This window comes from Azolla caroliniana, unplaced genomic scaffold (genome assembly GCF_043228905.1).
Source record: "Azolla caroliniana isolate FFs.n. ecotype wild unplaced genomic scaffold, voAzoCaro1.0.p SCAF_1, whole genome shotgun sequence".
Lineage (NCBI taxonomy): Eukaryota > Viridiplantae > Streptophyta > Polypodiopsida > Salviniales > Salviniaceae > Azolla > Azolla caroliniana.
In genome coordinates, this window is record NW_028230436.1 from 32,037,683 (window position 1) to 32,065,225 (window position 27,543).

The 27,543-nt window shown below is 38.2% G+C and overlaps 4 protein-coding genes across 8 annotated transcripts; 3 read left to right on the forward strand and 1 right to left on the reverse strand.

Moving 5' to 3' along the window:
- The first annotated feature begins 2,612 nt into the window (after nucleotides 1-2,612).
- Nucleotides 2,613-3,589, forward strand: LOC147869799 (uncharacterized). Its single transcript, XM_087339578.1, has 2 exons — nucleotides 2,613-3,194; nucleotides 3,311-3,589. Exons 1-2 carry the CDS (start codon nucleotides 2,706-2,708, stop codon nucleotides 3,404-3,406), a joined length of 585 nt encoding a protein of 194 aa, XP_087195704.1. The 5' UTR covers nucleotides 2,613-2,705; the 3' UTR covers nucleotides 3,407-3,589.
- A 2,376-nt stretch (nucleotides 3,590-5,965) lies between these two features.
- LOC147869800 (uncharacterized) lies at nucleotides 5,966-7,305 on the forward strand. Its single transcript, XM_087339579.1, has 2 exons — nucleotides 5,966-6,790; nucleotides 6,929-7,305. Exons 1-2 carry the CDS (start codon nucleotides 6,293-6,295, stop codon nucleotides 7,037-7,039), a joined length of 609 nt encoding a protein of 202 aa, XP_087195705.1. The 5' UTR covers nucleotides 5,966-6,292; the 3' UTR covers nucleotides 7,040-7,305.
- A 2,301-nt stretch (nucleotides 7,306-9,606) lies between these two features.
- On the forward strand, nucleotides 9,607-10,865 carry LOC147869801 (uncharacterized). Of its 5 annotated transcripts, none has more exons than XM_087339582.1 (3): nucleotides 9,607-10,182; nucleotides 10,309-10,410; nucleotides 10,560-10,865. In XM_087339582.1, the coding sequence occupies exons 1-3, from the start codon at nucleotides 9,682-9,684 to the stop codon at nucleotides 10,689-10,691; spliced, it is 735 nt and encodes a 244-aa protein (XP_087195708.1). In that variant the 5' UTR covers nucleotides 9,607-9,681; the 3' UTR covers nucleotides 10,692-10,865. The 5 variants fall into 5 exon arrangements, with proteins under 5 accessions (XP_087195708.1, XP_087195706.1, XP_087195707.1 ...); XM_087339580.1 differs by having other exon boundaries at nucleotides 9,608-10,182; nucleotides 10,306-10,410; XM_087339581.1 differs by having other exon boundaries at nucleotides 9,608-10,182; nucleotides 10,306-10,410; nucleotides 10,563-10,865.
- Nucleotides 10,866-15,031: 4,166 nt separating this feature from the next.
- On the reverse strand, nucleotides 15,032-23,799 carry LOC147869802 (uncharacterized). Its single transcript, XM_087333255.1, has 14 exons — nucleotides 23,497-23,799; nucleotides 22,147-22,308; nucleotides 22,002-22,067; nucleotides 21,781-21,924; nucleotides 20,313-20,426; nucleotides 20,063-20,164; nucleotides 19,736-19,921; nucleotides 19,562-19,648; nucleotides 19,352-19,486; nucleotides 19,157-19,279; nucleotides 17,481-17,566; nucleotides 16,680-17,292; nucleotides 16,541-16,618; nucleotides 15,032-16,332 (listed from the first exon to the last, which is right to left on the reverse strand). The coding sequence occupies exons 1-14, from the start codon at nucleotides 23,755-23,757 to the stop codon at nucleotides 15,310-15,312; spliced, it is 3,180 nt and encodes a 1,059-aa protein (XP_087189381.1). The 5' UTR covers nucleotides 23,758-23,799; the 3' UTR covers nucleotides 15,032-15,309.
- Nucleotides 23,800-27,543: the final 3,744 nt, after the last annotated feature.

The following is a 27,543-nucleotide window of genomic DNA, read 5'->3' on the forward strand; positions in this document are numbered from 1 at the left end:
CGACCTCGGGTATCTGTTTGACCTCCTTAACCAATTCATGTAGATGGCACGCCCTTTGTAACTTAGGGGATGGTCATTGTGGTTGTATTGAAGCACCTCGCCCTCACCTAACTTGAAAAAGTGAGTTCAAAGAACTTCTATAGCTCTTTGAGGGCTAGGTAGGACTCGAGGGGATACTAATATGGGGTTTGATATATCTTCACATTTTGACACTAAAGCATCTAGCCACTTTATTGTGGGGCCCAAAATGGGGATTAATATTAATATGGCAAATTTGATATTTTTGCATTCTATAGCCACTTCATCATTTGTACCCTTAGCAATCTATTGTTTATCACATATTTTTCTATATTTTTGCACTAACATCGCCTAAGGAGTCGAATACATCATTTACTCCCCATTTTTTAAACAATGTTCGTAAATCCAAGCACACAACCAAATGAGAGTATTTTGCATGCCATTTCCCAAGCCTCAGAGCAAACGAGCTCAAGAAACCCTAAATCCCTAAACACACCTAACACACCAAAAGGGGCCCCAAAATGGAGATAGAAAAGAAAACACAAAAAGGGGAACCCCTAATAAGAGCCCCGTCACCTCCTTTTATAGTCCAAAGAGGGAGGGTCGTTACAAGGGTCGATCAAATCTTCCCCTCTTTTCTTGCCTTCATTTAAGGAGTGATTGAAAGGTACATTTAAAACTCCTCTCACTTTAACATTCACCCCACTACCCACTATGTGCGCAAGTGCATTGATATCCAAATCACATTTATTCCCTCACTAACTCCTTTGTGCACTTCAGTGCCCTTTACATTTACCCTTTATTTCTATTTACAATTTTCCTATGTGCATGTGCAAGTCATTGCACATCCCCGTTCTACTCGATTTTCCCATCGTTGCCGGAAATCTTCACGACAACATAACTGTCTACACATAAGAACATTCATCAATTTCATTCCATCCATTGAGATAGTGTCACCCTAAACTAGTTCCACTCTAGTATTAGCAAAATTAGACCACCATAACATTGAATAACATAAACTTCACCTCCCATTACCTATTGAGTGTATTACTATTCAAACATATAAATAACTATTTTGATGGGCTTGAGGTCAATGCTTACAAGATGATTTCCACCTATTTCTCATTGCATGGACATGAAACTATGACATTTGAAGCTATGGACCAACATGTGTGTGTGTGAGAGAGAGGTAATTGAGTTAGGTATGCCTGGAGGGTTGTGGTTTAGTCGGCAACATTGCTTGGTGTGAAGAGTAGAAGGTCACGAGTTCATTCCGTAGGATCATCTAGTGAGGGAGTTTATATAGTGAGATTTGTATTGGGATAAAACCCTAATATAGAAAAACGAGATAAGTCTAATTTATATGGATGTAGCTCAATTGGTAAGTTTGCCCAATGAAGACCAAGAGATCATGGATTCAACCCCTACATTCTAAAGTGGCATTGAGTGAATTAAAAGTTATGTATTGAGTAATAGAGATGTGAGAAAAATTGGGATTTGAGCCCACAATTTAATACTTGTGGTGTAGCGACTTACTTTAAAGAAAAAAGAGAGAACATATAGTACATTAAATGTTGAGGGTGACCCTAATTACCTTAACGATTTTCTTATTATTATTATTCATTTATTTATTGTGCCTCATTAGCTTAGTTCATATATACATACATACATCTAACAATTAGGGATAAGATTTGACTGAAGAATCAAGATTAACTAACCTACTGATCTTCCTCATGCACTATATATTTGATATACATAAACATTGGTGGGGAAAATATTTGAGCTTTAGAATGAATATGAAGGTAAGCAAGTGGACATTAAATTTGATGGGCCCATGAGAAGAGAGAGAGAGAGAGAGAGAGAGAGAGAGAGAGAGTGTGTGTGTGTGTGTGTGTGTGTGTGTGTGTGTTTTGGAATGCCTTCACTTTTGATTTGCAAGTTGAGGTGAGAAATATGTTGTAAAGTTAAAGAACTTCTTTTGTGGCAATTGACATTGCTAGAGTAGTCAGGAAATCTCAACCATGAAGAAAGAGAACTTTACAAGGTCACAGATCATCATATTCACCATTTGAATTGTTGTGTAGGTTGGCAAGGAGTTTGGAGTCGTAGTAGTATTTAGATCCTTGGAAGGGTTTTTCTATACTTTGTAGTGAGTAAGTTAGTCGTGGTGGTGTTTATTTCTCTCGTAATAAAAGCCATTATTTACAACAACAAAAAAGAGGGTTAAAAGTCATGGAGATGAGAATAGTGAAGGTCCCCAAATTTCCACAAGACAACATGCACGGAAGATTAAAGTCGCAAGTGGAGGAAAGCTTTTCTTAAAGTAAAGTAAGGTTGTTAAAGATGGGCACATAGACTTTCCAAGAGTAGTTATTTGATGAAGATATTGTGGGCGGTAATTTGCTGCTGGATTGCCCTTTGACCAATACATATTAGCTTTTGACCTTTACTAGGACCAGAGATCTGGTCTAAAGAATTTCCAAAAACAGGAGACTGAGTCAAGGGCTCTAGCTGGCATATTGACTGGATGAAGGTTCCTGCAACCTATAATAATAACAGAATTGTCCATAACTGAACAAATGCATACATATGTATAGAGTCTAGGCCAGAGAATTCCTCATCCAAATCTCCCTGAAAAACCAAACCCTAAACTTCCATTTTCATCCACCTGCTACTCACTCTTCCTCATGGCAGTCGACCTACGCCAGGCAATATATATGGCCGGCCAAACATTCTTCGAATACGGAATGAACCCAGAAGAAAAGTGGGCGAGTGTCTCTAAATTCAAGGGTCTGGATGATGATGGAGATAGAAGAGTCTCGTTCCGGGAGCTTAAAAACATGCGTGGGATCATGAATCCAGCCATAGCTGTTAGGGTTTGCAGGTTGTTTGGGTTGGTGGACAGAGACGGCAACGGCTTCCTGGACTTCGAAGAGTGCAAGGCACTCTTCTTTCTGGTGGCCAAGGGACGTTTCTGCGATCAATGCAACAACCTCATCATTCGGGATGGCGTCTCTTGCCTGGACGGCTCGTCCCATTCTTTCGACCTTTGCTATTACTGTGTTCATGGCCATAGCCACAACCAGTACCGCTTTCAAGCCCTTCAACCCTTGATTAGTAGCTGCCCCCAGCACCTGCTTCCACCCGTCGCATTCCTGCAGGCCCCACCCCAGCAGGTGAGCAAAAAACAAATCTTTGTCAATGTCATGATGATCCTTGGATGTAATTATCTCATGTGCATATATGTATACACTACCATCATGATTGACCCTGGAACCCCTTTCCATTGTAGCATCGCGGCTTTACACAGACTGCAGGACATGTGGCGACTGCTTTGGGTCATGCGGCTAATATCATGAGTCTTATCAATGCGTGCTCTATTATGTGAGGCAAAGAGTTCTCGAATTCTCCTCCAAATTTGTTCTATCCATGCTACATTTCAAGATCATGAATCATTTAGTTAAAGCCTAGAGCACCACACAGTAGTAGTTCTCTTCCCTTCTGTGTGAGTACATCTAGAAGCACATATGTACAAAGTTCATATTTTAGTTTCCAATCATCCATTCATTATTACCTTCTTGCCTCTTTCTACATCTCCTTCCAAGTTATAATTGCCACTCTAGTAAAAAGACTTGGGCAAGGGGTCCCAGGATCAACTGTTCAAATCTTTATAAATTTGGATTCACTTTGTTAAACATGTTAAATCACGTATGGTGCACCATACTCCAGGACCATAGGGAACCAGCATTAAACTGCCCCCATAAGCAAGACAACTCATGAAGAGAGAGCGAGAGAGCGAGAGCTCATATGAGACCAGGAACATCTAGGGACACTAATCAATTCTATCCATAAATCTTTCAGTCAGTGGCATAACCTTTAATTAAGGGAAAGTAGCTTCTATGTCCTTTTCATCTATGGACATCAAAGGACAATAATAAATTCTATCCATAAATGGTTACCTTTCTCTCCATGACAACACCTTTAATTAGAGGAAAGTAGTCGCATCAGCTAACTAAAGGCATGATTCTTGTGTAACGTTATTATGATCCCTGTGTTGAGCATGAGAGAAAGTTATGTAACTCTCTTTGTGTATGATAAAGAGATGCACATAGATTTTCTAAATGTTGATAAAAATTAAGTGGAGGCTAGATCTTGATCATTAAAACCCACTCATAATAATGCAAGTTTGAGCAGACCCTTCCCGTTCTCTCTTTCTCATAGCCCTGCATATGGTTTCTAAGCTCTTGGATCTCAACTCCTCCCATTATAATGATGTAATGGTTCGTTTCCTCATGACATAATCCAACGATGTCTCATTAGCTCACATTTAGTTCTTCCTCTTTGGTTTCCGCTTCTCATTATAATTAGTACATGTATTATAACTCAAATGCAATCTTTAATTCCTCAGAAAGCCATGCCACAATGCACGTTCAGAATGCACCAAGCACAACAAAAAGAAAACTTTGGTTTGCAAGGTATCGGATAAGAAGCGTAAATGTTATTTTCAGACTTCAGAATTGGGACAAAACCATACGGACCTATGACACATGACCCATCTTCAATTGCATGTAAAATATTAATAATTGAACATTGCTGGACGTTCTAAGAGAGAATTTCCAAGCTCATAATTTGACATCCAAAACCCTAACTGAAGTCCAATCCTCACTTCCTCCATTGATTACTTAATTCAAATCACACGAGCCTGGGCACAGATTCTTCGACCAAATGACCGCACATGAACAGCAAACAAATTTGGTTGAAATTCGAGCTCCTAAATATGAGTAGAAGGTGTCCATTCATCTGTAGCTGATAGGGTTAGCAGGTTGTTTGATATGGTGGATAGAGACAGCAATGGAGCCAGAGCACGTTTTTGGTATTAAACTTTGAATTGAGACCTAAAAGTGCAACATCATTAGAATTTACCTTTCTAAGTACCTAATATATAGATTAACTTCCATGCCTATCATTAAACAGGAAAGCATTATCCATATCCCAGATTAGGGTTTAACCCCACCACTGATAACATAACAATTGGAATATGATCTCCATGTCTATCATTTCGACCCTACTTATGAATAAAGACCATTGTGTAGGCCTTGAATCCCAATGGGTCAATAACTTGCAAAAAATCTTTGATAAATCCCCGACCGTCTTTAACATTATGAGAAATAAGGCAATAAATAAACCTCAATCACAATCCCCTCCTGACTCTAAGCTGAACCAACTTGTACCTCCCTAATCAAATCTACAAATAAATAACGTTGCACAACTTCATTCACAAAAGGTTTGCCTCCGTGATGACATATCACAAAGGAAATGCTGGCAGATTTTAATGAAAGCATATATCCATTTCTAATCAAGCTCGGAAAGAATAATTATAACTATTACTTATAAATCATGGTAAAAATGTTTTCCTGCCAATGCTTCCATGAACTCGGAAGAGAGACTCCTCTTTCTTCTTTTATCTATTTCACCCATCCAATGGTTCCGATGGACTCTAGAAAAAAAATCTACTTTTTTTTATCCTACCATTGTTTGACCCCTTCCCAACCACCTTTGGAATATCCAACTCTTGAGTTTTTACTTGCACCCTATCCTTTGATTTCTTTGGTGAGTTTCATGTCTTTCGAGAACCTTGCAATCGATGTCTCGTTTCACACTCAAATTATGTGTTTTAGGTGCCCAGACTGAACTTTGCTTCCACTACTCTTTTCTCTTAGTCAAAGAAGGCCGTCCACAGAAATACACAATTGTATGTATGTATGTGTGCATGCATGTATATGTATATCATATATGTATGTAGGTATGATTTGGTGTATGTGATTTATGTAGGTTCCACCATAACTATGCTTTCTTCTTAGCTCAAATGCGTGTTTTGTCTCCCCTGCTTTTCTATATCTCCTCACCGAGTAGGATGAAGAGGTCATCCATCTCTTGCCTCCCACGATTCCTCGTTGGAATATCTTCCTTATTCACACCCATGGACACGCTTTCCTCTTTCTGCACCCGATTGAATGGCTTGATAGATCCATGATGCGTCCTACTCACCTTGCATCTTCTGGATTCAACACACATGTCTCACTTGTCAGTCCCACTGATTCTTCAAACATTTTACTGTTGATCCCCCGTTCCGCCAGAAATTTTCGATGCAGATGATCTGTGAATAAAAAGTTTCTCAATCGGAGGGGGACTTCAGAGGCTAGCCACCTCTTTCTGATCGTTTCTTCCCAACTAAAAACACCGGGTCCATTTCGCAGTGGATCAATCATCAGACATGTCGAGCTTAAGCCAAGAAATACATGAGGCTGGGCAAAGATTCTTCGAGGGATTGATGCCACACGAAAAGCAACAGCTTTGGTACAGATTCATGGAACTGGATGAGAATGGAGACGGGAGAATCACGGTCCAGGAGCTTCTAAACAGGCATAGGATCCTCAACGGAGGAGCTGTAGATGATAGGGTTAGGATGCTGTTTCCCTTGGTGGACGAAGACCGAAACGGCTATCTTGACTACGATGAGTGCAAGGCACTCTTCTTTCTGTTCACCTGCGGACGTTTCTGCGATGCGTGCAGGAGTCTGATCATTTATGATGGCGTCGTTTGCGTGGACTGCGGACTCGACCTTTGCTCTTCCTGTACTCATACTCATCGCCATCGCCAGTACCACCATCGCTTGCAAGCCCTTCCGCCCTTGCTTAGTAGCCGCCGCCGCCGCCCCCAGCAGCTTTTTCCTCCTGCACCCGCCCATCAACATCAACTTGTGCCACTGCAGGTGAGAAATCTACTCCTTTCCCCATTACATGTAACAAATCTACCACACACTCATCATGATCCAACAACGTTTCTGTTTGTATCATCTCTTCCAGTATACACACCCCATACTGCTGCTAACATAGCTTCTCCCTTGCAGAACGCTCCCAACAACATTGCAGGCATTGGCCAGGCAGTGTATGGTGCGTTGGTTGTGGGGAATGCTGTGTCAAACGTCCTTAATCTTGTCAGTTTGTGTTCTATTATGTGATGTACAGACCGAGTTACACAGTTTTTGAGTGGTTTTTGATACATATACATATGGGATGTCCATGTACCATCAACAACATCATGAATTCAAGTGAATCCTTACAATAAGCATTGATTCCATGAGAGGACATATCAACAAATCTGTACTTATTATTTATTCAAATAAAGTTTATTGTATATATTTTACCATAATCAATCCCTCACAAAATCTATCTGTACTGATTAATTATGGTTCGACGCCCCCCTAATAATAACATAACAATGGGAGTCTGATCTCCATCTCATCACTTGGACCATACTGAATGAAATGAAGACCCATTTTACACAGGTCTCACATAACAACAGGTCAAAACTTGCAAAATCCCTATCCTCTCCTACTTTAGGCTGAACCAACTTGTAACCCCCCCCCCCCAATTACCAATCATACTTGGGGCTTTACAACAATGTTCACACTACACTGAGGTGTGTGGCTAGTTTAGTACTTACTTCATTTTATACAACTATATTTCATTATATGTTAAGGTGCGAGAATTCAAAAATAAATGTTTGGATCAAATTGAACGTGATGCCATTAAAGAGAAAGGGCATGTCCTTAAATCTAATTCCCTAACTTTGATTTCTCATTAAAAGATCAGTGCGGAGTATGTTATACGCATAACCAAGTCCTTACAAACCAATTCTACAAATCATTTTTATGGGTTGTTTTCTTTTTTTCCTTCAATGATTTTCTTCATTAGTATTAACAAAAAACACCCGAAGGCTATAACTTGAGCTTGTCTGCCCAGAAGCTTACAATTTTATTTATTCTTATACCATGCATCATATGCATGTGGATCATCACTGTTACTCCCAACATGTAAGGAATAATTAAAATCCAGCCCCCAAAATGAGCGTTGCCCTTCCATATCTCTCAAGAAAAATTGTTTTATGAGCAATAGATCCACCATATTGTGATGCCAATGCATCTCCCATATTTTGATACATATCCATCAGAGCATATGTTATACTGTTGTGTGAATCAATCTTTGGGAATATCTGAGAGGCTCGAGGAGAATAACTAATAATTTTTATGGGTTAAGGGTAGGGCAGTCATGAAATTGATTATCCTCATTGGAATTTGGACAAAACCATAGGGAGCCATGACACTTGCAAACATCTGGTGATTTAAGAGCCTTAAAATCCAAATGTTTTAAGAGCCTTAAAATGGTATATTGATATATAAAGGGAACTCATCTCCTCCTTCATTACAGCACTTGAGACGTCATTGAGACTAGTGTGTTCTCTTCTTTAGATTCATCATCCAACAACAAAGGTATAACTTACCATAATATTCAATGGTATGAAAACAATAACAATCTCTTATGTTTGTCCCATGTCCGTCAATGGGGGATACATTGTGGTTGTATTAGAAAGCAACCTTACCTAACTTGAAAGAGCGAATTCAAAGAACTTATACCACTCTTTGAGAGCTAGGTATGGCTTGAGGGGATAGTAAGATGAGGTTTGATACATCTTGACACTTTAGCATCTGGCCACTTCATTGTGGGGTCAAAATGTAATATTGTAATTTTGATATTTTAGCATTTTGTTGCCAATTCATCCTTGGTACCCTTTGGCAATCTATTGTTGATCCCATATTTTTCTATATTTTTGTATAACATCGCCTAAGGACTCTAATACAACTTTTACTCGCCATTTTTTAAACCATTTTCATAAATTCAAGCACATTATTTTCAGAAATACTATTTTGCATGCTATTTTCCAAGCCAATACTGGCAATTTGTGGCTAGGCATATTCTTGACTTTCGTGATATACTTGTCTACTCAGGGTATGGTGGCTAGTACTTCTATGGGGAGGTCGATGACAAGATATAAGGATGCCCCTAATTGTTTGTGGATAAGAACATTCATCGATTTCGTTGCATGCATTGAGATAGTGCCACCCCAATCTAATTCCACTCTAGTATAAGCAAAATTGGGCCAGCCTAACAATGAATAACATCAACCTCAACCTTCCATCATTGTTCATTGTATTGATATTCAAACGTAGAATAACTATTTTAATCCCCACCAATTTCTTCTTCTTATTTATTTGTTTGATTATGGTCTTCATTGAACTTTAGGTCAACAAATAGAAAGGCTTTATTGCCTACTTTACGTTTGGCACTTTAATGATCCGGATCTCTACACATACAGACAGACAGACATCTGAAGATATTATTAAGTTGGCGGTAGTTTGCTGCTGGATTGCCCTTTGATCAATATTACCTTTACCTTTTACTAGGACTAGACCTGGCATATTGACCCACCAAAAGACAAGAAGAGTCACTGCAACTTTTGCTAGCCACCTACTTTATCAGACCTCATCATTGGGAACTGAGTAACCCCTTTGAATTGCATTGCCAAAAAAAACCAAACCTGCAAAACTGAATGCATGAACATATTAAAGTCCTGCCCTTGAAAATCTCCAAAAAACATGACACTGACTCAAGGACTTTACCAGTCAGTCGTATTGACTCATCAAGAAACCATAAGGCTGAGTCAAGGTCCTGCAATCTATAAAAAGAAAAAACATATCCATACCTTAACTGGCCCAGAGAATTTCCTCAAAACCCTAATTCCTTCATTCATCTAGTAGTACTCATGGCATTCTTCAGCCGGTCGATCTTACGCCAAAAAATACACGAGGCTGGGCAATGTTTCTTCAACTACGAACTGGAAGCAGAAGAAAAGCTTGCAATTTTGTCTAAATTCGAGGATCTGGATGATGATGGAGATGGAAGAGTCTCATTCCAGGAGCTTCGAAGCCTGCGTAGAGTCATGGATCCAGCCTTAGCTGATATGGTTTGCAGCCTTTTTGAGTTGGCGGATAGAGACGGCAATGGCGTACTTGACTGTGATGAGTGCAAGGCACTCTTCTTTCTGATGACCATCGGGCATTTCTGCGATCTATGCAACGGGCTCATCATTCGCGATGGCGTCTCTTGCCTCGACTGCATTCCCAACGATTACGACCTTTGCGGTAACTGTGTTGATTACCATCGCGGCTACCACCACCGCTTTAAAGCCCTTCCACCCCTGATTAGTAGCAGCTTCCAGCAGCTGTTTCCACCCGCCATAGCTCTGCAGGCCCCCCAACTCCAGGTAAGAAAAAAAAAAAAAAAAAAAAAAAAAAAACAATTTTACACTCATTAGAATCTTTGATTTGTATGTAATAATCTCATGTATATATACACACTAACACCATTGACCCCTAATCATCATAAGCAGCTCCAGAACTACCATGAGCGCATTCTATCCCTTCCGCCCTTGGTTAGTAGCAGCCGCCACTTCCAGCCTCCATCCGGCAATGAAATCGTAGTAGCACGCCAGGTGAGGAAACAGAAATTTTGTCATGATGATCCAACCTTATGATTTGTATGTTACACTAATATCTCATGTGTATATACATAACACTAACAAATCATTGACCCTGAATCCCCCCCCCCCCCCTTTTTTTAATTTTCGGTTGGGGACTGTAGCAGAACACTCACCACCACAACAACAACAACAACAACAATCGCAGCTTAATGCGTACTGCAGGACATGTGGTGAGTACTTTAGGTCATGTGGCTAATGTCGTGAGTCTTATCAGTTCCTGCTCTATTATGTGAGAATAAGAGTTTTGAATTCTCCAATATTTCTATCCATGCTACATTTCAAAGATGTATTTTGTTCTAAGCCTAGAGCACCACACACTTCTGTTCTGTTCTGTTCTGTTTCTTTGTGAGTACATCTAAGAACATATGTACTGTACCTAACTAAGTTCCATATTTTAGTTCCAATCATCCATTATTATTTGAAGTACCTTCTTTACCCCTTTCTACTATCTCCTTCCAAAGTTACAATAATTGCCACACGATCAAAAAGACATTGGGCAAGGGGTTCCATGATAAACTGTTAAAATTATGCGTCTTTCCATCTGCGGTACCTTTAATCATCTATCTTTGATCGCATATTTCAGCATAGCATCGCCTGAGGACACTCAAATACATCTTTTACTCCCCATTTTTTGAAACCATTTTGTAATGTCAAGAACACAAACCAAATGAGACGATTTTGCATCCTATATTACAAGCCCGTTTCGGCAATTTGTGATAAGGCATATTCTTGACTTTTATGATGTACTTCTATACTCTACATGTTTGCATGCTATCACCAAAATTGAACCACCATAACATTGAATAACATAAACCTCATTACTTTAGCATTCTTCCTCTTCTTCTTTAAATTTATTTATTTATTTATTATGCCTCATTAGTTAGCTCAACAATAGAATTCCTACTTCACGTTTGACACTTTACTGATAAGCATCTCTATACATACATACATACGTATATTTAATAATTTGGGGATAAGATTTGGGTGAAGATTAGCCAACCTACTGATGATCTTCCTCATGCACTCTATAAGTATATATATATATACATACATATATACACACTCGTGGGGATATGATTTGAGCTTCAGAAAGTGGACATTAAATTTGGAAAGTAGACATTAAATTTGGAAAGTGGACATTAAATTTGGTGGGACCATGACAGACACAGAGGGGGGGAGAGAGAGATCAAAGATCCATCATGCAAGTTTGAGTACCCATCCTTAATTGCAAATAGAAGGTGTACATGTAAATAACGAACGGAACAAACGAATATAAAGTCCAGTCCAGAGAGTCAAGGAAGAGTCAAGGATTGGACCCAGAAAAAGACATGAGCCTGGGTCAAGGTCCTGCAACTTTTGCTACCTAACCTACCTACCTAACTGATATCAAGAAATCATCATGCGTACCATCCTGAATTGCAAATAAAACCTGTCCATATAACTGAACCAGAGAATTTCCAAAGCTCGTAATGATTGTTTGACTTATACCCTCATTCAAATTTTCCTCAAAACCCTAATTCCATCATTCACCTAGTAGTACTCATGGCAGTCCCCAGCACGGTATACGCCCAAAAAATAAACAAAGATTCTTTGACTACGGAATGAAACCAGAAGAAAAGAAAAGTCCGCAAGTGTCTCTAAATTCAGGGATCGGGATGGGAATGGAGACGGAAGTCGCTCATTCCAGGAGCTTGGAAACATGCGTAGAATCATGGATCCATCCTTAGCTGTTAGGGTTTGTCGGTTTTCTGAGTTAATGGATAGAGTCGGCAACGGCTTCCTTAACTTCGATGAGCGGAAGGCAGGCACTCTTCTTTCTGGTTGCCAAAGAATGGTTTATGCTGTTCAATCGACCCATAAATTATGTATATATAGGGAGAGCAAAACAAGATCATGAGTCTTACCATCAGTACTACACTCTATGACAATGCTCCATCTTTGATTACATTTAGAGTCTTCTGTTGTACGTATATCATCAAATCAGACCTATGACTTGATCTTCCCTCACTTAGTGAAATTGTTTCTTTCGCTTATCGTAGGAGAGCTTTAATGGCAGCTTGATTTGAGAGGACAAATTTACAATGACGTGGGGCCCCAAATGCTACATTAAGCTAAATATGTATGGTCCAGATGAAACTGCATCCCAGGAATATAACAAAATCAGAACAATTGGCAACAATGGATAAAGATCATTTGAAAGCACAGGTAAAGCCACCACATGAGGATAAGGTAAAGTGAGAGAGGGGTCACATAAAATTCCATAGGTTTATCAATCAATATTAAGTGGGCCCTCGATCCAAACCTCATTAAATTAATCCTTTTTCATTGCAGTTATAAATTAGACAACTTAAAGCTAGTAGATCAAAAGGGCCCCATAGATTTCCTAGTTTCTTTCTTTAGTAATAGTACACAAACACAAAGTATATGCAACATTGGGCCCACAAGAAAATACAGTCATTATGATGTAAAGTGGCCACTCGCAACCTGCCCACTCTGACCCATATGAATGTATATAAGAAATAATCGTCATGGCATGATGCTCCATACGACTAGCAAGTCGATGGGAAATCACATTTAGACATATAAATATTGATTCATTATGACCATAAGAAGATTTTTGTTCCAATTCATGACTAGTTGTTCTTGCTTAAGCAAAAGGTTGATGAGACAATGTGAGACTCACTGTATTAAGTGCATGACATTTAGGATACGTAACATGTGCAAAGACTACCCAAAGAAGCACAAGTATTGCAAGCATAATGATAACAAACAGTTCACCACGCACACGGGCACTTCACCTTTGGTGACGATGCTATCTAGGTCATTTCACTTGAGCACTAAATGTCATGCCATCCAAAGTTACAACACACCACTTTTACATTTGTTTGCACTTTCTGTATTAGGAGTTGTTGCAACAAGGCAACATTGACCTCACTGAGAGTATTGGCTTAGATTTAGCCTATCCGTCACGTCTAGTTCTTTTTCCCTAATAGGCAACTTTAGTTATTTGATGTTGTTCATTTCCTTTACAAACAATGGATCTAGGAGTTTGGATATAGGATTGTGAATACCTTATAGGATGTTAAGTATTGTTGGACATTAGCTAAAGCCCTCAAAACAAAAATCTAAAATAATAAAGGTAAGAAGTAACTCCTAATGTGAGAAATCCTTGTGATGACCCAATTGTGGAATCACTCTTGTAAGAGAAGTACATGAAAGTACATGGATTGATATGGAGATTTTGAGGCCAATGTTGATGTTGGTGATGTTGTTGGAACTTGTGCACTAGCCCCAAGAACCTACAATCCAATTTACTTCGCTACAGTATTTGCAAGATACCCATATATCAACATTTGTTAGTCGAATAGGTAGATAATTGTGCAACAATTATTTAAAATATGTGGTGCAAAATGATATTATTTTGCCTACTTGAATAACGACATAATCATGCAAATCCTAAGCAAATTTTAAATGAGGTGCTACCAATTGAAAGACATATTCATGTTTACAAGTCCTAGCAGTTCCAACTATTGCCTTTCAAGATCCTACTCACGTTCAATGAAAAAATATTGGCAAAAAAACTAGACAAAAATATTAACAAGAAAAGCTTTATTCCATTTCAATATCATTGTGTCCATTGTTGGTATAGCACTCTAATTTGTTCACCACATTAGTGAGTGTTCATCATAGATATGACTATAAATTATAATAATGAAAAGTTGCATCAAACAAAACTTAACAATCTTAAGGCGCAAGATCATGAGGCAAGACCAGCCAAAGTTACTATATACTCTAAAAATTCTAATACAAGGAAGTGAAGTTTAACACAATGCTATGAAATGCAAGTCACAAACCGAAGTAATGAAAATGCCACCTTTAATTCAATATTCTATGGCATGTGAAATGAATATATAGCATATGCCACTGCCATGCCATCCATTAAAAAATTAAGATTATGCCACCTTTCAAGAAGCATGTTTCGAAACACACGTGCAAATCTTGAAAATTATTGCATTAAAAAACTAATGTCTCCCTCCAAGATACTATTAAAAATAAAGCATTCTTCTAACACCCTACATGTTCACTAATTGAAGACAACTATGAGAACCAAATGTATGAAAAACCTACATGCTCATTATTCTTAAGGTCTACATAGACACAGTACAAAATCCACTTAAATGCAATTACAATTAGATGCCAATAGAATTACAAACCACCACAGTGAATTCAAGTACTAGTTCAAAAATCTCTCACTAATTCAATACCATCAGTTCTTACCAAATAAACATCATATTGAAGTCCCAATATGTTTGAAAGACTTGGATAAGCTTGAAGAACTAAACCCAAAGTAGTCTCCATTTTTATAAAGCATTTTAAGCATCTTTCTATATAGTAATGATCTGTAACAGTGCTAGAGAATCAAATGACAAACAAATAAGTTAAATCTTATGAGTTTGACCATCGAAGCCGGAAATGATCCAGAAGTGTCCTACATTAAAAATATGTCATTATAAACCTACAATAAGACATTTGTCTTTGTAACCAATCTATATTTATGCCCAAAAACTAGACATCAAGAAACTTCATCTTACCGTTTACTTGTAAATGAAATGACAGTATAGCACATTTGTCAATGTATCGCTGAACAAACATCTGATGCAAGTTAGGATTCAAGAGTTAACTAATGATACAGTTCAATGATTACCTTCATAGCTAAAGGTCATCTGACACCTGCTATTGTATCAACATTTACATCTCACTAATATACGTTTTTGTCTCATTTGAGAGAAGTGTCTCAATTGAAGATATCAAACACAATTAGGTGCCAGAAGGATTCACTTAAATGTGCTGCTATTTTTTAAGCACAAGCTTCTCATATAGATTCACAATATCTTTCTTAGATGGGTTTCTCAATTGTAGTAGCTCCTCAGCAAACCCTGCAGCTGTAAGCTCCTGCTTTAACTTGAGGACAGTAAACCTCAAATAGTCCTGAGATTCACGCAAGTCAGCTGTTGAGTTTTCTTCCGTGTTGGGATGAGCTGCACCATTTCCAGAATTCATGAAGGTTGACTTACGCCTTTGTGGAGTATCTATATCAAGATCCATATCCTGAGAAGACTCGTCCACACGTGCTCTTTTGTTACGTGAGGAACCACCAGCTTGTTCTGCAAGCATAGCCTTCATTTTGGTCTCCAAAGCTGTTTCATTTAATCGCACTGTGGTTAGTTCTTGTTGGAGAGCATCAAGTTTACCCTGAGTACTCTGCATCTGTAGTGAGAGAGCTTCTGCCCGTGCACTTGCTTCTGCACGTGCCTGCCTCTCTGTAGCTAAGAGACTTTCAAGCACTTGCACAGTGTTAGCTCTCTGCTCATGTGCTGACTGCAAAAGATCCTCCATTTCTCTTTCTCTCTCCTCTAACCTTTGTTCAGTCGATGCTGCTTTAAGAATAGCTTCCTGCTCTGAAGATCTTAGCTTGTCCACTTCTGATGATAGAGCACCTTTATCCCTCGCAAGATCTTCAATGTGGCTTTTCAATCTCTCTATGATGCCAAGCCTTTCAACAGCCACTCGCTCAACTTCTAATTTCTCCCTCTCTGCTAAAGCAGCCGTTTCTCTCGCCTTTTCAGATATCTCAGCTTGGCGCTTGGCTTCCCTTTCTGCCAATATGCATTTATTCTCAGATTCTTCTAACCTCCTGAGTTCCAGGTTCATCCGTTCTTCATTGTGCATTTTTTCCAGTTTGATCATCTCCAGCTCTTTTTCCACAGCTGCTAATGAAACTTTGCTGGAATCCGCAAGAGTTTTAAGATGTGTCAACTCTTCTCTTAATGTAATGAGCTCCTCTTCCTGTAAGTTCATGTCTGCTTCTTGATCCTGTTATAGTAAAGACACGATCCACTTTTTATGATCATCCATGGTGTTGCATTTGGATTGAGAATGGGAACTTGATCAGTTCCAATGAAAAATGCCATTTTTGTTTTACCCTTGTATCAACACAAAAATGTTTTCTTCTATACACTGGAATGTATCTTCCCTTGTCCAAGGGCTTGACGACATTACTGGTTAATGATGCAAATTTTACCTTAAGATGAGTATTCAAAGCAGCCAATTGCATTTCTGCATTCTCAGCTTTGGTGTGTGCAGCATTTAGCTCTCTTTCCTGAAGACCAGAAACCAATTAGCAAATGGACAATATAATCACAAAAGATATACAGACATACCTTCAAAGCCATTGCAGAACTGAAATCTGCCCTGAGTGAATCTTCCCGTGCTTGGGCTTGCTTCGCGGCCAATTCCTGTGCAGTAGAAAGCTTTATCATGGCCTCTCTCGCATCCTTCACTGCAACGTCATGCTTTCTTCTCCATTCAGATGCTTCTTCTTTTGCAGCCTCTGCTTGTTCCCGAGCAGCAGCAAGTCTTGCCTCAGCAGAGCTGCATCGGCTTTTCAATGTTGCGTTTTCTCCAACAATGCGCTCTTCGTCTGCCTTTCGGGAAGACAACAAGTGGTCATATTTAGTTCGCCAATCAGAAGCCTCCTTCCTTGTTACTTCAAGTTCATAAGAAAGATTTGCTGCACTTTCTTCCAAAGCACTATACTTGTTCTGAAGAAGGCTATATCTCGATTCAGATTCCTCTGAGGATGACTTATGCTCTAACCCTAATGTTTCAAATCTCTTCTTCCATTCCTGTACATCTCTCTGAGAAGAATCTAACTGCTTTCCAAGCAGCATTAACCTATCTTCCAGAGAACGACATTTAAGCTGAAGTGCAGCGTTATCATTAGCCTTCTGATCATTTAACTTCTTTACCAGGTCTAATAAAGGACCGTCAAAGCTGTTATAAAGGTCAACAGAAGCAGAAAGTCACAAATTGATACTACAGAACTTTCAGATTGTGCAAGCAAAACTTTAATATTTTAAACAAAAAACTATCTACAAAACCACTAGGACTACAAATAACTCTCTTTTTAATACAGCCACATGTCTGTTCTTGTTATTGCTTCATCTGTTCTTGTTACAAACCTTTGCTGCAAAAACTTTGCCATCTTTTTCCATTTTGTAGGTCCAAAAGTGTTTTTTTCATAATCTACGAGCAGTCCATTGAGAACCTGCGATCATTATGAATAATAATAGCACCCTCAAAACCTTTTCTTCAAATAAATAGATGCATACAAAACAATGACCCATCTCAAAAAGAAATTAATATCTAAAATGGTCTATGGTAAGTAAGGTTATACCATATTGTCCCAATTTCCAGTTTATTTAAACCATAAAAACAATAAGGAAAGATCTACATCAGCAATACATAAAAAAACTAGGATTAAAGACTACCTGATATAAAGACTCTTGTGGGTATAATATAGTTCTAATGTGATATATCATGTTTACAGGAAGTCTGCATAAAGGAATACAACGCATCTGTTACTAAAAAACATGGGATTTCCTCATAACGATGTCGATGCTTGCTTAAGTGGCCACTCTTCAGAACAACAGTAACACACATCCATCGTTAGTGTCTACCTCTATCTCATCTAAAAGATTATCATGAGCTATGAGTGAGTCTACTATCTGGTGCTACACGCAGTGTGAGTTTATCTCCACATCCAATATAAAGACAAAGATTGCTTTAGAGATGATTAAAACAATGTCAGGATTCTTATCTCAGCCTATATGCAGTATGAAGAATGATGCTACTCACCTAAGCCTTCCGGCACAGTGGATGCAGACAGCAGCATACTTCGGTATCATGCTGAATGAAAGTCTTCCAGACTGGCCTCATTACAGGGTATGGAACTGGAGCAAACTTAACAAAGCCATTTTGACTTCTACTTAGAAGGTAAGTGGATCCGATTACTTTGGGAAGCTGTCATGCGGTCATACCAAGGTATTGCCCTCTGAATTCCCCAAAATATCTTATTGTCAGCTCAATATATTCTATTGATGCCATCCACAATCTTGATTTTCATGTAACTACCAGACATCAGTATATATTGCCATTTTATAAGCAGCATGGGCAATGGTTTTCTGTGCCATTTTGTGTCTTCTTTGTGTCTTCTTGCCTTTATCGGCTAATAGAAGGACTGCTTAAATTTGCATCATCACATGTTCTCTGTTATTGTAAGTCTGTATGTTATTATGGTTGGTGTGCAGCTACAATTAACTATATCAGAGCACAGTAATTAATTAGCAAGTCAGTCTGAGTTCTAAGAGGGGGGGTGCACAATCTCACAACCTATTGTGACTTGATGTAGTCGGATGAGAGGATCAGCTCTTAAAAGATCAACACGAATATTGGGCTGTCAATAGCTGAGAGAAAAACCCCACCTAGACAAAGAGATCACTGCTGTTGTAACACTGCGAAGTCTTTAGGAGACCGTCATCACAAACTATTTAATGATTACTCTTAAGACTGCCAAATAATTTTACGCCTCTCATCATTCATTATGCAGATCCTATTACTGTGCTAGTGTTCCTGTATTCTTCTCACTCTCACCTAACATTAGGTATATCTTCCTCTTGGGTTCAGATAAGCCTGTGCCCCTGTACTTCAACTATGAAAATTATATATTTTGTTTGATGTTGTAAACTGGGAAATATTGAATTCACAAGTATCCCTGCTTCTTTGAATAAAGACAATGGTTAGCATTAAAAGCAGCAGCTCAACATTATACCTAGAACAAATAATACAGAGTACTTACTTGCAACACTTGATTGACATTTGCAGAAGGAGAACGACAAGCCGCTCGGAATTTCTCATCCATGTTTTCCATTGCATGAACACACTTCATTTCAGCTTCAATAGACAGTTTATGTCTGTACTCCTAGAGGACAATGAGATACTATCAATCCACAGTTACCATGATGTTAACAGTAAATGTAGATGTTGAACTCACCTCATATCTCTTCTTCAAATCGGTTGCTAGTAATTTCTCATGCTTGAGTCGTGAAGCTCCTAAGCCAACTGCTTCCCTGTTATAAACATCCAAGGCACCTTGCAATGCTGTTTCATGAGCTTCTTGCACAATTTCCTGTGTTTTGGCAGAAGTTTCAGTTATAATTTACACATATGCACCATCAAAAACCGCCAACAAAAGGGTATTTACCACATCATTAGAATGCAACTTGAACATTTTTTCATAAGCCTCTATTGCTGCATCGTGAGCGCGCCGGCATTCGTTTTCTTCCACATTCTGTTATCCCAAGAAAAGATACATTCAGCATAAGTTTTGAAAATATATGCTGCAGCACTAGATCTGAGTAGTCTGCTATAATGAAACCTGCCATGATGTCGCAATTGTTGGCACTGCACCAGCATTGAGTGCATCTAGAAAAGATTGCGTGAGGCCTGCTAACAAGGGGCCAGTCATTATGGTAGATCCAACCTGCTTTGGTCTAGTCCTCTCAAAAATGAATCTGGTTAATGTCTCTAGACCACTACGAAACTCAGGCCGCAACCTCTCTAACTGCCAAAAAGTATGAACATAGATAAAAAGATCTGACATATAATATTGTGTGAATGGAACACAATAGCTGACCACTTATCAAAAACGTTATCAAACAGCAGAGATTGTTGATTCATCTTTCAGCCAGTATGATGCACTCACAGAGATTTTATCCAGCCTCTGAAGATCACGCTCATCATTAAGTGGTCGAACCAGTGGAAAACAGTCACGATCAGGGAAGAGTGCGCGAATTGATTCCCGTATCTAGAGATAAAATCAATCATAAGACAAATTCAACCTCAGAAAAGGAACAAGCCAAATCCCCTTCAGAAAAAAGTGAGCAGTATCTCTACACAAGCCAATCTCTTTTGATTTAACGGGTACAAACTGAAAAAAAGAACATTTCAGAAACCTCATTTTTAGCTGCAACTGCCTTCCCATTTCCAGACATTGGCTGCAATGCTGATTCAAGGTATTCTCGAGGTGTGATCCTTCGCCCATCCTCTGTCAAGTCTAGATAGAAGTCCTGTGCCAGTATTCATCAAATGAGAAGACCATACAAGTAGATAATTCTTGCATATAAAGTGAAAAGCAAACCTACCACATTGCCCTTCTAAATTATGAACATGCATACTCTCACATTTACACATATGCTACACCTTTTTCTACACATTCTAGAGTACATACAACATAGCAGCTGTATGCATGATAAAATGTGAACAAGAAGCGAAAGAGTGTGTTGCAGATACTACATTTGCAAAAGTTGGAACACAAGAGACTGAAGATATATCCAGCAAAAATAATTACTAATTAGACAAAGATCTAGCTCAAACTAATCTGTTTTAACTTCTCAAGAAACCTCATTTAATTAATGATGGGGGAAAACATAGTTTGGAAACTTGAAAGTAGAGAAAAACGTTTGACAAATGCTCCATTTAATAGAACATTCAAATCTGGTTAGATAAATTCCAGGCCTATTAGACCATCCAAGAAGTAGCGTTCACACTTGTGTTTGTGGAAACCGTAGAAAATCACCATATGGGCAAAGATATCAAGCTTGAACCCACAAGTTATATGTTATGAAGCCCAAGCTTTATTACGATCTACATTCTCACATGGAAAGAAAAAAAGGTGTTGGCAATATATGCTCTCTAACTTCGACAATTAGAAATGATAATACTTTTGCATGGGTTGGATATTCCAGATTTTCTTTACACTAAAGACAGGAAACATCTCCATTAGAACCAGGAACAGCTAAAACATGTCCGTTTTAATGTCATGTGACGTGTTAAAAGGAGTCACTTATATTTTTCTACAACTATCAGTTTTCCTCATAATTCAAGGAGAAGAAATAGATTATGGATATTCTAGGTTTTCTTTACACTAAAGACAGGAAATGTCTCCATTGAGACCACGATCAACTGAAACATGTCTTTCTTAATGACATGTGACATGTTAAAAGGAGTCACTTTCATTTTTCTACAACTATCAGTTTTCCTCAAAATTCAAGGAGAAGAAATAGAAGTTATCATTTCTGAGCTCTTGCATTGCTCAATGCTCACTGCATTATTTTTTATAATAGCCTCTGCCCTCTTAGGTTCACAAAAGAAGTATGCTCGATGCCCACAGCATTACTTTTATAAGCTTGCCAGTATTGTTTTTATAGTACTGTCAAGTAGTCAGCATGGCACAGGTGTCCCAAGCAGCACTTATCTTTATCTTGAGACAAATTCTGTTATGTAGTAAGCACTGGTGGAATGATAATGTGGAGAACACCATTTTCTATTGAAGGTTTTAACTAAATAAGCAAAGAAATACAAAAAAACTGAAAGAAATCTTCTCTAGATTTCGGCTAATAATATTTGAGCTGATTCAACTACCCGCAATAGCCATAAGAAGATTGGAGAAAATTGTCCCAGTTCTGCAGCTGATGTGTGGCCTTGAGAAGCTCTCACACGAATATGCTTTGTCATCTCAGTGACAAGAGATAATCTATCCAAAGCTGCTTCATCAATGCCTCCCATCTGCATATAAACATTAAAATTTCAAAACTAGTCTCAAGGAGATGAAACAAAAAATGTAACTCAAATCTAAGACTAACCTGATTGTAAACAAACATGCTGGATAGAAGCACAGCCAGAGAAAATATTTGTGTACTATATGTGCCCTGTATACAAAAAAAAGATCAATAAATCCTATGCTGAAGGTAAAGTTTTACTTATTAAATAGAGCATACATAAACATACTGTTTGATCATAAGCATCAATGCCTTCTGTATCAAGAAGCAAAAGGCTGTATTCAGTTCCATCAGCAGCAATTCTTTTCAAAGGAGTACTCCACATCCATAGGCCCTTTGTGCATGGTCTATGTGTTGAAGCTACTTGAAACCCACTGCCTCTTCCTAAAAGCTATAAAGAATAAAAGAAATTAAAATATATTGAAGAAAGCAAGTGTGGAATTGAATAAATAAAATATACATATATTGACACCTATATCAGTATCTATACCTATACCTATACTTGCTCTTGCAATCATACAAATGTGTACGCTTCACTGACAAACAAAATTAAAGTTTAAATGCTTCCATTTCCTTCATTTAATTTAATTGAATGAAGTTTTCAGAATATACATATACATATATTCAAACATGCACATATATATATCATTTCGGATATAGCATCTACACCTTTTCCTTAGAATGCAAAATCAACCATCCTATAATCCTTGAAACAACTTTGTTTTCTGATTGAATGAAGTCTTCAGAATTATTTATGCATACACATATGTAGCATTTCTTTCAGATATGCAAAACCGTCCACTTAATTGATTTTGCAGGGGATTTGTCTTTTGCTGTCCACGGTTGATATGCAAGATGGAGTACTTACCTAGGGCAGAAGAACTGGGGGGGTGTCAGTTCTTTGCAGATAACACACAGGGAAACATGATCCTCACACTCATAAATTCAATCATGTTTCCTTTCTTACTCCTACAGGCTGTTTCAAAGTTTCTCTAAGTATGGTAATGTCTATCAGGAAGAGGTATCAAGTAACACAAACAGCCACATACTGTTTTTAACATCGGCATGCATCATTTTTGGTATAATTGTAATATGGGAGACTTGGTGGTCATAAATGTGATGTTCTACAACAAGATTTCTTGTCATGGGATTTAATTCATCCTCCATAGCTTTTGAAAGGCATATCCAGGTTTATAAGACATCAAGAAGGGTCTTAGATCACTTCCTTCAAGTCATAGTACATATGAAAGGCCATCCTAGGAAGTTATCGTTTGAAAGAAATACCAGAACAGCAAATGTTTCGACTTTGGAATAACAAAAAACAGGTTTTTCTCATCATATTCTCCAATTCAATTTTTCGTCTGGTCATTCCTGGGGAGATGCCTGGGCATGGATCTTGCCAAATTGGGTGGAAATTTATGTGCACAACATCAGCATTCAGGAATATGTATGTTTGTGTGCATTTTTCTTGTAGTTAACCCCATCCTGTCACAATATATGTGCAAGCCCCGTGACTTTTGAAAAGATTCTAAACAAGATGCACGAAGCAAAGAATGCTAAACGTTTCTTTGTTACATACCTGGTTCAAGATAAAGCTCTTTCCTTGTCGGGCTCGACCACAAACAGAGACGACACCAAGTGGTCCTTTGACGAGCTGAAGGGCGGCAACAGCTTCCGGATCCATCTTGAACCTACCTCTCTCATCACACAAAACCAGCCTTAAAGCCTTGGCAGGGACTCCTTCCCCTCCCACACTCTCGAAAGAGGACGTGGGGTTTCCCGAATCTGCGTCATCTGGCTTTGCTCTTCCGCCGCTGCGAAGTCCAAACATCTGCATCATCTTCTTTGCTTCTTTATTCCTCCTTCCTTCTTGCCAACCCCCTTCGAAATGGGAAACTGCAAGATTTTACCTTCTGCACAAACGTTTCAAGGAATAGAAGGTTCAAAACTTGTAGAGCGTCAGAGAGAGAGAGAGAGAGAGTGTGTGTGTGTGTGTGGAAAAGACAAGCAGTGTGAAGAGAGGGGCGTGGAGGAGGAGGAGACGAAATTCGAGCGGAAGGAAGCAGAAAAAGAATTCAGATCGACAGAGAGAGGGAGAAACACCTGAGACAGGAGCGTCTCTTTCTCACTGTGCCTCTGTGTTTTGTGTGTGTTTTGGGGAAGGAGTGAGCGAGAGAGAATAAGTGAACCTGGAAGTGAAGAAGTGGTGAAATCACGTTATTTCTCCGAGCTTACATGTCTTTTTACTTGGAGGAGCATAGACTAGTAGTAGTAGTAGTAGTGTGTAGTAGTAGTAGTAGTAGTAGTGCTTCTCTTCTATTTTTACCTCGGGCCATAGCGGACATATGTACATATGTATCCTGACATCCCGTGTTACTTTTGCTGAGGTATATACATAGTTGTTGTATACACACGGTAGCAAGACCTCGTAACCATTGCAGTGTGTTAGGTCTTGCTTTTGTTCATCCTTTCTTCTGCTAAGGAGTCGCGAGCATTTGGTGGTAGAGTCGTAAACGATCGCCAATGCAATTGGCCCTTGATGCTCTCGACTTAGGCTGGCTTCACATGAATATTGTAGAGAATAGGGGATGCGAGAAACGTTTTTGGCGAAATTATTGTTGTTTTTGCAAACTATTTGAAATTTTAAATTCACGCTTACACGTGAATATATATTTTCTGTGTGGAAAGGTTTTTCTATTCTATGGAAATTCATGTATACATGTAACGTCACTTAGAAACCAAAATTAGGTGACTATATAGAAATATATGAGATGATATATAGTAATACTTTTTCATTTATTAGTATGTTTCTATAAAGGACATTCATTAGTATGGACAACACATTATATATGAGAATCACTCACACGTACATAGTGCACTAAAAACGTGATCGATTACGTGTTTTCAATAATCAACTAAACTTGAATGAACAAGAGGGATAGGCTAAGATCCAAGATCATTGCCTCCCTGGGCTAGGCCAATAGTTGCCAACTTGCCACTATAATTGGCATGGTTAAACCAAGAGTCAATGCATGATTCTTTTGTACCCATGGAGCAAACATAAGTCGTAGTTGAATAGCAAAATACGGTGCATACAAAGTATGTATGATCATTGATGAGTGAGAGATATTAGTTTTAGTATACCCTACATAGTTTTGCTTAATAAATTTTTTGAATGAGAAACGACAAGCAATCACCATATACTGTTTAAAGAATAGGTATATATTTGGTCGAATGTTAATAAGTTATCTTTCATAATTATATATTGTTCTCCTGGTCCACAATGACTAACAATATATGCAATGTATTCCACTTCAACAACTAACTAAAAACAAGTTGTCTCTTGGCTTTCCATGATCCAATGACATTTGCGATGTTCACAACCTAACCTCACATTGTTAATATTGTTGTGATCTAATACCCAACCACCATCCAAAATCCAATTGTTTCATTATTTGACTCCTCAAATGCATTCATATGTGGGTTTCCACATCATCAATATGACGCACGAGTTGAAAATAGTGCGTGCATTGTTAATCATAAAAGCTAAAACCAAAACTGTTTTGAATTACTCTATATTATTGTATATGACAACCAATACATAGTATAGAGCAAGCATGATTCAAGACGTTGTTAGTCATGAATCAATATTTCATGCTCAAGGATTTCAAGCATTGGAACAACGTGTCATGGTAAATATGTCAACTACATTATCTTGACTCGAGATGCCAATGACTTTAATGTACCCTTCTCAATTTTCTCACGATGCATAATGGAGTTAAATTGCAATGTGTTGTGCTTGTTTATGAAATATCGTAGTTTGACTACCACAAAAAAGAGTTGTAGGATCCAAATTTTTAAGTTACTCAATACTCGAGCTTCTTCTCAACATCATTGCATTGAGCGTGTTTGCAAATAAAGCTTTATATTTCTCTTCACAAGTCAAACTTGTTACGATGATTTATTTATTGCTTATTCAAGATACTGTTGAAGTACCATGAAGAAAACAAAATCCAAAGGTGGAATTATTTTGATATTCTTGATCTCGGACCCAATGTAAACCACAAAATACAACAATATTAGATTAGATATAAAACAAAGTAAAGTTTGAGACTAGTTTAGATCTCATGAATCTTTCCACTATTGTTTAATAAGAAGCTTGGGATTTCACATTCAACAACTAAAGCATAGATATTGTATATTGAATGTATGGTCTAGTGTACCATAAGTAAAACAATGTACCAATGGCCTTTCTATACGAAGCAACATTGACGTCCTTTTTTCTTTCATAATTTTACAATCAAAGTATAGATTTCTTCTTTTCTTCATCCACATAATGGAGCACTAGTATTGTATCAAGAACATAGCCTTGATCTTTCAGTTGCAATTGGGGATGCCACTGATCACGAGGAAATAATCTATGAATTTCATCAGTCACCTCGATCATGTTGCATCATGGTTGTTTCTTTACTCCTCGTTGGATTGTCGTTTCTCTTAGCATTTTTACATCATTCCACCTCCCATTTGTTGCATAAATATTTGAAAGCAATATATACAACGCCCCATTATCGAGTTCCAAGAGATATATGTAATTTAAGGCCATTTCCCCTCACTGGGTCTTGCCTAGATTTCTACATGCACCAAGAAGAGGGCCACATTGAGATTGCCACTTTTTCCAAATAAGACTACCATATGTCCATAAAGCAGGTAAAATGCGGTGTTCCTCAATAAACAAATAACACGTATAACTTATAATGCAATAGTAATTTATTAGATATTCATGAACATCCTTCAAATATTCACGTCGTGTCATGTAAACCCCATCAATAGAATGTTTAACTTGATGTCAATAAAGTAGTGTAGTTTACCCTAATTTGACATAACAAATGTATTTCACAATATTGATTCAACCTTTGCGACCAAATCCTTGTCATCACTTGTGAGAATAATGGCGTCCACGTGTAAACCATGAAAAGACATGGATAGTTGATTTTGTAACATTTTTTCAGATTCATGAGAATAAAACAAGCACAGATATTTTAATATAAACACTAAGAACTAGAGGTAAGCCATGTAAAGCTTTTTGAAGTTTGTAAACATTGTTCTTTGTAACTCGCACCGCATACCCTTAAAAAGTTTTTTTTTCCAACAATGGTTTATATTATGTTTAAAGCGATTTACATGAAATTTTAGCATAAATTTTTACCCTTTCAACTGCTCTTGGATCGCTATAGACATACATATGTCCCAAAGCATTAGTAATAACAGTTATACATGGCCACATGCCTCGTGTCAGTGGAGGGAATACCCTGAGCGGTGATTGATACCTCCAATGTATACCACCATTAACCATGTTGAATACCTTCATCCTTTCCTATATCTTCTTAAAAACCTCTTGCCTTCGAAAGACTACATCTGAATCTCCTTTGATAGCATCATATTCTCCTTTTAGTGTATGCACCAAGGTTCACCCAAATCTCCTTGACTACATCCACAAGATTCCATTGAATTTGCTAAAATATCCTTCGACATCTACTAGTCCACAAAACCCATAAGGTTATTGAACTATCTACTTCATTTTGGACTAAATTAATAGGCATAGATGGCGACACTTCCTCAACATATC